Source organism: Electrona antarctica (genome assembly GCF_951216825.1).
Source record: "Electrona antarctica genome assembly, chromosome: 21".
Taxonomy (NCBI): domain Eukaryota; kingdom Metazoa; phylum Chordata; class Actinopteri; order Myctophiformes; family Myctophidae; genus Electrona; species Electrona antarctica.
The window spans coordinates 26,435,476-26,445,499 of record NC_136802.1 but is presented as its reverse complement, the minus strand read 5'-3'; the positions used below and the strand labels follow the sequence as shown (position 1 = coordinate 26,445,499).

General features: G+C 43.3%; 1 protein-coding gene across 1 annotated transcript; it reads right to left on the bottom strand.

Annotated features, from left to right (window-relative positions):
• Positions 1–774: 774 nt before the first annotated feature.
• fgb (fibrinogen beta chain) lies at positions 775–9,546 on the bottom strand (the record flags this gene model as incomplete). The annotated part of the gene is made up of 13 exons (XM_079491300.1): positions 775–1,578; positions 1,966–2,156; positions 3,211–3,305; positions 4,149–4,271; positions 5,117–5,236; positions 5,441–5,555; positions 6,005–6,111; positions 6,291–6,405; positions 7,045–7,113; positions 7,887–7,989; positions 8,680–8,783; positions 8,900–8,917; positions 9,463–9,546. The coding sequence occupies 13 exons, from the start codon at positions 9,544–9,546 to the stop codon at positions 1,347–1,349; spliced, it is 1,476 nt and encodes a 491-aa protein (XP_079347426.1). The 3' UTR covers positions 775–1,346.
• Between the last annotated feature and the right edge of the window lie 478 nt (positions 9,547–10,024).

Sequence of the window (10,024 nt, the reverse complement as noted above, 5' to 3'; positions counted from 1 at the left end):
ATTTCATTGACATCTGAGCAACATGCATTTGAGCCAAAAATATAATTTGGTTCAGTATTATATTTTGTTCATAATTTCTTATTTTGTTTCATGCAGCAGGTGCAGCTGTTTGTCCACATATGTGTTTTAACAATTTATTTTACTGTTCTTATGTGTGAAATGAATCAATGTAAATAAATAAAAACAGTCATTAGTCACATTCTGTGTGAGCTTATTGTATCTTGTGGTTAGTTTCTCAGACATGGGGGGCCTTGTGCCTTATCTGTGAACTTATTTGCCATTTTTTACTAACGTATTTTGAAAAACATTTTACAATAGTTCAACAGCCGATCTACATCGACACGTTGTGAGCTTGTAGATCGGCTATTTGAACTATTTAAAAATATCTTTTAAAATAGTAAAAAATGGCAAATTAGTTAAGGGATAAGGGGTAAGGGGTGGCACAAGATAAGTTAACAAAGAATAAGTATTGTGCGGTTTAGGCATGTGGCCACATGAATTAACCACAATCTACACATGGTGTTGGACAAGTATGAGTTAATTTGGGTCAAATTCAATTAACCTTGAGGATTTGACTGAGTAGGTATGACAGTCAGAGGTAGAACAGATTTGGAAGACAGAAAACAACAAAATAACCCCAACAAACCAACACAATCAAGACAGGAGAGAAGGGTTCATGTATATTCCTCAATATTTTTATTGAGTAGCGGAGGACAGTCGAGACAGACTTTGGTCCTTTATGCACACATTAAACACGTCACACACAAGGGTTCACATCACAATCACCCACAAATACATGGGACCATATTAGCACAACTATGCAACTTTATCCCCGCTGCAAAATTTGTGATTTCAGCTGAAGGTTTATCAGGTCATGTGTGACTTTGAGTCGAGTGACTTTCATTGGGGGTTCTCAAACCTTTTTATGTCAAGGACCCTGAAATGTATTTGGCTAGAGACGCCCATTCATCAACATTATTCAAATGCCTTTTGTGCCAGGGAGCGCCACAAGAGAAGATTGATTTTCTCCACATTTTGCCCCTGAAAATAGCCGAAAAATAAAGTGGATCTTACTTTAAGCCTTCGGGATTATTTTGAAATCGGTTCGATACCGATATGGCATTTTTATGGACGATTTTCGATACGCTACCGATTAAATCGTGCATCTCTAATAAAAAAACATAATTTTGTCATTTTGCAGCTGACAATCCAGTGATATTCCCCCACATCGCTCCATTGTTTTCTGTTTCGTTATTTAGTGTCTATACCCGCCAACATGTGTATGTGTGTGTGTGTGTGTGTGTGTGTGTGTGTGTGTGTGTGTGTGCACGCGCGCGTGCGCGCGCCTATCGGGAGGCGAAGTACGGTCTGATCTTCATGCTGATGGCTTTCAGTGAGTACCAGCTCCCCTTCCAGTTCATCCACACGATGCCGTCGTCTGTGCCGTGCTTGGCCATGTTGAGCGTGTAGGCCCCGCCTATGTAGTAGCGGCCGTTGGGATTGGACGAGTGGCAGCGGTTGTACCACCAGCCGCCGCCGTCCTCTCTGGCACACTGCTTGGCGGGGTTGCCCGGCGTCCTGAGATCAGAAGAGAGAGAGAGAGAGAGAGAGAGACAGAGAGAGAGAGAGAGAAAGAGAGAGAGAGAGAGAGAAAGTCACAACATGCTATTACCGTACAGTAAACACATTAATACAGGTCTTTAATGTTTTTCGGGCCAAGGACCCATTAGCTGAGAGAGAGATGAAGCAGGGACCCCCACCACATGTTGTACTGTATAACATTGTGTAGTTGCAGATTACACTTTTCATAGATTTCATGGAATCGGTGGAAACACAGAATGGCCGCCGCTGCAATGCCCTCTACAGTACACACACACACACACACACACACACACACACACACACACACACACACACACACACACACACACACACACACACACACACACACACACACACACGCACCATTTGTCGTTGTCTCGGTCATACGTGCTGAACATCATTCCGTTGTGGATGGTCATGGTTCGGTTCTCTCCAAACAGCTCAGTGGCGCCCTCTAGGAAGGTGTTCCCGGCGTTCCCAGAATAGCCGCCAATTGCAAGGATGTAGTTGGACGTCTCTGACTGGATGGTGAACTGTTGGTACTGGGCGTGGACCTATAGACGAGGGAAATATTTCAATTGATACAACTTTCGTTCTTGAGGACAGTTGGGGAATTGTATCCTAAAACGATATTTTACTTTCAAACATGTTTGGGCCCGGGGTAATTTTAACGTTAGCCTGAAAGAAGTTAAGAACCCTTTCCAAGTACTAGAAGGGCGGATTCAAATTAGCTCTGGAAACCGATGCCGTGTGTCCACTTATCCCCTCCCCGAGAGATCACAGAACACTGACGTCGCCAATTTTGGAGCGACGCCCCTCTGCACTCTGATTGGTTACGAAGATACATGGTTCACTCCCACTCCTAGGCCGGATTTCCTGGGTGCTTCTCCCAGGCTTTCATGTTTTTCTTTTGAAACCAAAACGCCATGGGTTCCCAAAGCTATTTAACGTCTACCCAGGCTGTTGTGTTTCACCCCAGACAGTTTTTAAGTTGCTTGATTCAGAATTTAATAGTGGTACCAATACTGCTATTACTAATGATTAGTTCTAATGATTAGTACAGGTGTGGAGATGAAGCACATGGCGTTAATGCTGATTAAAACATACAACTGCTACTAAATGTATTATTGTTGCGTCATCGTCTTCTAATACAAAAAGAATATAAAAACAAGAATTGATTAAATCAATTAATTACCAGCTGCATTATTATTATCTGCGGGGGTCCGCTAAAACTGCCTCTGTGTCAGTTTCAGCACAGTAGTTTAGGTAGGAACCAAAATCCTCTAAGGCGGAACTATTGTGTTCTGAGTCATTCGTTTCCGCCCGGACATAGGAGCCAGTTTAAGCTTAGGTGGTTCGGAAATCTAGTACGGATGCCTCCTGAGCGTCTCCCTAGGGAGGTCCTCACTGCACGTTCCACTGGGAGGAGACCCTGGCGCAGACCAAGGACCAGATGCTGGGGATTATATCTCTACACTGGCCTTGGAACGCCTTGGGTTCCCCCAGGAGGAAGTTACTAATGTTGCACCGGAGAGGTAAGTCTGGAGCTCTCTGCTGGAACTATAAGCGGTTGAAGATGGATGGATGGATGGAAAAATAATGACCTACCTTGCTTCCTGTCCAGTCCTCCATCTCCATCAGGACCTCCGTGGGGCCCATCTTGGTCAGCTGACTGATCTGGTTGTTCCCCAGCCAGTACTCCCCTATCACGTGACCAGCGAGAGCGACAAGTGAGACATGAGCCAATCACATTTCCCCTACATTGTCATATGGTCATTTTGTCAGCAGCCATATTGGAAAAGAAATTGGGCCTCTTCCTTACTTCAAATGTTGCCAAATGCCAATGATATGAAATTACGAATGAAGGCTCTGCTCCATTTAGTGTAGCACAGTGGCTCTCAAAATATTTAATTTCAAGGACCCCCAGAACTCTAAGAGTATAAATGGAACCAAATGGGCCCTTATGGGTTCCTTTGGTGTAGCAGAGTGTTTCAAGTGAGCCAACACAATAGCAGCACCCTGACTGACCAGAATGGAACACAGCCTTGATTAGCATCAATGGTAACACCTGTGATGGAAGTAAGGGCCCAATTGCTTACCAATATGTCTGCTCGAGCCTATTGCTTCAGGACTGCTGTTACACTGCTGTTCGATCTTTTAAAACTCTGTGAGTGTGAAAAATGTAACCGAATGGACCCATTTGGTTGCATTATGTAGGCAACAATCCCAGAGTTAAATTCACATATAGGGCCCTATTTTCGTCAGTGCCTTACCCCTTATCCCTACAGTTCTTTGCCTTTTTTACTATTTTGAAAAACATTTTGAAATTGTTCAACTACCTGATCTACAACCACACGTTGTGAGTTTGTAGATTGGCTCTTTGACCTATTCAAAATTGTTTTTCAAAATAGTAAAAAAAACAATAGGGCCCATAGTCTTTCTTTCAGAGTTTTGAAAAGTGCATTGATAGCTGACTTGCAGGAATTCAAACCCATGACCCAGCGATGGCGGGTGGTCAGTGGACGAACGGAGAGCTTTTAACTCACCAGGATTGTGGCAGTAACCTTTGCCCGTGTCGGAGGCGATGTTGCCGAAACCGCGGCGGTACTCGTCCCAACGCCGGCCGAAGTCCACACTGCCGTCCATCCTGTTCGAAATGAGCAGCCATCCTGGAGAGAGAGAGAGAGAGAGAGAGAGAGAGTCCAACAGATTTAGACATTTAGCCCCTCCAATACATGGCCTTTGAAGATTACAACATATGGCAGCCAAAGTCTATGGGATTTTTAATGTTGGTTTAGGGCACATATGACATACATTGTTTGCCATGAAGTATATGGACTTTAATGTGTGATAATGTTTGTTTATGGCAGTAAATTTAGGGCAGTAAATGATAACGTAAGACGTCATGTGGCCGATATAAATGCATCTTGTAACAAATTTTGTTTCGTACAAGAAACAAGCTAAAATGGATAAAGGAAAAAAACATAAGCAAAAAAAAAAGTGCCCCTCACTTCCCACACATTTTATATTATTATACTGCTTAGACTGATGCTAGCTTCTTGGTTTACCTGTGATCCTAGATCACAGAGGCACTACACTGTCTATATACATATATAGATACATACGCAAATTCTGATTGGCCGGAATGAGATGATGTATGATGATAAGATCGCCCCTCACTTCACACGGGTGTGATTTTATTATGCAGATTAGTCATATATTATGCACTTCATGCCTCCCCCTCTGCTCTTTATTTTATGATACAAGTCTCTAGCTATCTTTTAAACTGCAATGATTGACAATTAAGAATTTCACCCACTGTAGGCTAATTGTAATGGTGTGACAATAAAGATGGATTCTGATTGTCACTCCTATTCTCTGGATAAAGAGCGTCTGCTAAAACATTTTTAATTGTACATAAGACAAAGAGATTGAAAAGGACATACAGACAGACAGACATACAGACAGACAGACAGACAGACAGACAGACAGACAGACAGACAGACAGACAGACCTCCATTCTGGGTGGTCTGGTCACAGTAGACCCTGTACGCAGGGTAGAGAGGGTCTGGTGTGACCATGTACATCTGAGACTCTGTACCTCCACGACGAAAGATGTCCTCACACTCCTTACCTGCGCACACGCACACGCACACACACACAATAATGCGATTAGATACGATTATGTTTGTATAGTGTACATACTTGCAGACACGTGTCTTGCACTACACAGTACTCGGACACACACACACACACACACACACACACACACACACACACACACACACACACACACACACACACACACACACACACACACACGCGCGCGTGCACGTACCAGTTGGGACAGGTATGGGACAGCTGGACTTGCATGGTTCCTTGCAGGACTCTGTCTGTGCCCGGATGGCTTTCTCCAACGCCTGGATCTTCAGGTGGATCTTATCCAGGACGCCCTGCACAACCACAAGCAGGTTCAGTCAGCATTATAAATGATATAGTACACACATGGTAAGTACACAGTACAGTACGGTACAATAGACACGTATGCAGTACTACACATGCACACTAGAGTCTAGGTCATACATGGGCAACTGGCGGTGCAGGGGCCCCCACCTTCGCTTAATGCAGGTTAATATCGGAATGCTGATATGTTATTGATTTCAGCTGTTACAATTCCAAACTTGCAAACCATGACCTTCTTTAATTACTTCAGTCTATAGCCTATTAATAGCTTAATGACTAGTGTTAACATTTAAACATTTTAGGATTCCAATAAAAAAAATAGCATAGTTGCCGGACGCCCCTGCGTGTGTGCGCACATGCGTGCGTGCGCACATGCGTGCGTGCGCACATGCGTGCGTGCGTGCGTGCGTGCGTGCGTGCGTGCGTGCGTGCGTGCTACCTGCAGTACTCTGATGTTGGAGGGGAACACTGTATCCACTGTCTCCTTAACGTAAGCATGCTGCTCCTCCAGGTTGCCTGAATACTGCTGCACTATGTTGTTGTTGTCTAGAGAGAGAGAGAGAGACAGACAGACAGACAGACAGAGAAAGTGAGAAAACTCAATCAAAGTAGGTTCATACAACTAGTATAAACAAGCAGAGTAAAACTAAAGATGTCCGGTCGATCTGTCTGTCTGTCTGTCTGTCTGTCTGTCTGTCTGTCTGTCTGTCACCATCCATCTTTACCTCCGACGACCCTCTGTCTCTCCCTCAGGGCGTCGGACATGCTGTCCACATAGTTGTACACGTTGTTGGATGAGCGAGACAGATCATCCACCTGAGTCTTAAGCACCTCCACGGACTGCAAAACGCACACACGCACACGCGCACACACACACACACACACACACACACACACACACACACACACACACACACACACACACACACACACACACACACACACACACACACACACACACACACACACACACACACACACACACACACACACACACACACACACACAGTCGATTAAGAAAGGGGAAAAAAGTTGTGAAAAATCTTCATAAGCTGTGGAACCGAGGCCAATACATTGAATGCCTCAACTCCTACAATTCCAAGTGCTTGTAAGATTATTTATTTTTTTCACATGTGAACTTGGGGTCCCAAGTTCGCATATGATTTTGGGGGTCACAGCCTGAAAAGGTTGAGAACCACTTGTCTACAACAGGATGGTATCAGTCAAGCGTAACCGCCATGTAGTGTAAATAGGTCTGTCAGTCAATGAGTTTTATGTTGGATTATTTTCAAACATTTAACCTTAAACCCTTACTTGATCCACGGATCTACTTGTTTTTCTCTTTTCGGCCAGGTACAACGAACCTCTTCACCAAAAATAGCAGATCTACAAGCTCACAGTCACAGCTGCGATGCATTGTTAGCTTGTAGATCCAATAATATGACAAAATGACATTTTCTTCACACAAAGAGCTTGTACCTGTCTGACGTTCCTCTCCTGTTTGATCATAGTGGTCTTCAGCTCACACCCAGTGGGACACAAGACACCCTGCAGGACCAAGACATAAACAAGGTTCATGGTTGTACTTTATTGTTACATCTTGTGTACAGATACATGAGAGTAAAACTTATTTTGGTTTGGCTTCCTTCAGACAATGCAGCAGCATAGATAGATAATAACAACAGTATATAATATAGTGATAAAAAAAAAAGAAAGGAAGTGAGTGCAAAAATATTCAGAATCAGAATCAAGAGCTTCAAGATTCAAGAGCAGCATCACATCAAATGTAGACTACATGTGCATAGTCTTGGTGTATAGCATCATCAAATCAAATGTACATATGCATGCAGTGGGAGTTCTGGTCTGGTTTTGGTGAAAATTAAGTAGTTCCGGTCGTTTGGTGGGGGGCACTGGGGGCCACGCATTAAAAATAAATTAATCCACAAAACTAGCATAATTTGTATTGTTGTCCTATTTTTATCATATGGTCAGTACAACTTTCGTTCAACTTTGACCCCTCTGTCACATGGAACTATGGCTTTGTGCTGCTGCTGGCATAGTAATACTGGACACAAAAAATTGTTCCATGTGACAGAGGGGTCAAAGTTGAATGAATGTTTCTCTATGTGGAATTGTTTATTTTTAATGCATGGCCCCCAGACCCCCACCAAATGACTGGAACTACTTCATATTCACCAAAACCAGAAAACTCCCACCACGGGACTCAGCCAAATATCTCAACCAACCAACCCTTTAATACTATATTACATTGTCATGATTATTATCACTATCAACACTATTGTTATTGTTGTGATTGTTACCATCTGTTCGGAGGCGTGCGTACATCCTCCGGCATCTGGCTGAATCTCTTTCTCCGGCTCCTGGCGCCCCCCCACGGGAGCAGGGGTGGGACGGCCTCTGTACCTGTAGGACACACACACACACGCACGCACACACACACACACACACGCACACACACACACGCACACACACAAACATGTGTTATTATAGGAGACAAACAAATCTGATCTATACATTTTGCTACTTTATTTTCACATGACATCGTCACACGATAAAGTATAAAACAGGGCTTACGGGGTTTACAAGTTATTGATTTAGTTTTTATTGATGACTTTTGCGTCCCATTGTTATAGCAAAGACGATGCTAATTGCAGCCATATATTCTGTACATCTATCACTCTCTCTCTTCCTACTTAACCCACCAGATCAATGAAATTCAAACCAATTCATTCGGATCAAATCTCTACACCTCCACGCAATGGCAACTGTCTGGGCAACGCTTCGATATTACATCATCTCTGTTGGGTGGAAACCTCATATTATGACCAAAACCGTCACGTTTCAGGATTCAAAAGTAGCAAAAGTAGCAGATCTACATGCTCAAAACACATCGCGTCGCACCGCGCTTCAATCTTGTGCATTTGCTATACTTTTGATGCTTTTGTGTGCCAATGTAGGCCTAGTATGATCAAGTAAGTAAAAAAAGTTAGAAAATGGAGATAAGGGGTTTCCGCCCGACATTAACGATATCCATATTGTGATATAAAATGCTGTCTATATTGCTCAGTCCTATATAGTGACAATCATCTCTACCTGCCGCCTCCACTGATGGGTGGTGGGACGTATCGGTTGGGGGTGTATGTCTCCCGGCCCCTGGACACGGGACGGTGGCCCCTGGCGCCTACACCTCCTCCGTCCTGACAGAGAAGACAAACAATAACATCAACTACAATAAAGAATGAAATAAAACAAAACGAAGAAGAATCTAAAATAAACCGCATGAAATAAGAATGTTGAAAAATGTAAAATTTACCGTTGATGGCTTGGCACTCTGTAGAAGATAAAAGAGGAAAAGGCATGAAACTATATTATGAATACTTAGTAATAGTACTACAGTACTATTACTAATACTAAAGCTGATAATAATAAATGCATTATTGTCGTACAGTAATACACACTATAAATATAAAATGTGTGTGTGTGTGTGTGTGTGTGTGTGTGTGTGTGTGTGTGTGTGTGTGTGTGTGTGTGTGTGACAGTGACAGTGACAGTAAAACCCTTTGCATGTTGAATCAGTCAAGGAGAGTGGAGACTCACCGCAGATGGCTGTGGAGAGAAAGACAAATTAATACTTTGCTGCACAATGATTGCAGATCTACAATCTCACTTCTGTCGTTATAAGCTTGTAAATGCACTATATGCGCTAATATATTTTAGAAAAAGACACAATGATATTAGTATATTTGCACGTCGGACATCAACATTTCACATGCAATTTATTTTTTACTTATTTTCTTTACCCTAATCCTATTTCTCCGATTCGTCTATATATGGGGACATTTGTCCCTCTTATAGTGCACACACACACACACTCACTGTGCTGTCGTAGTCGTCATAATCCGACTGGGCCCAGACCGTGCACGCACACACACACAAACACAGCAGTAACAGCGTCCTCATCTTTGTCACTTTGTCAGACGATTATTTGTCCTTTATTGTCAAACCGTTCCTCACTCTCTGACCACAGAGCAGAGGAGACCCTATTTATGATCTATAAGCTCCTCCCTCTGCCATTGATCCCATCCCATGAGGTGGTGATTCATCATGTTTTTCGGGGATAGTTTACAGTCCTGAGTCACAGTGTATTGAGCAGTGCAGGGTTCATCAATATGTTCCATACACAGACAAATGTGTCCGGGACAAAGACTTGGCCTGGTCTGTGGCAAATGTTCTGTTTTAATTTACACGCCGAAGGCATGGGGAGAGAGTATGTTTTGCACTCCGTCCGTCCGTCCATCTGTGAACAGCTAATCTCCGGCACCGTTAACCCGGTTGATGCCAAATCTCTATAGTCATGTGTTCAAGACGGATCAGTCCGATATTTCATATTCCATCCTAATTGGCTCATATTGGCTTTCAAAGTTTGCAGGATTGGCCC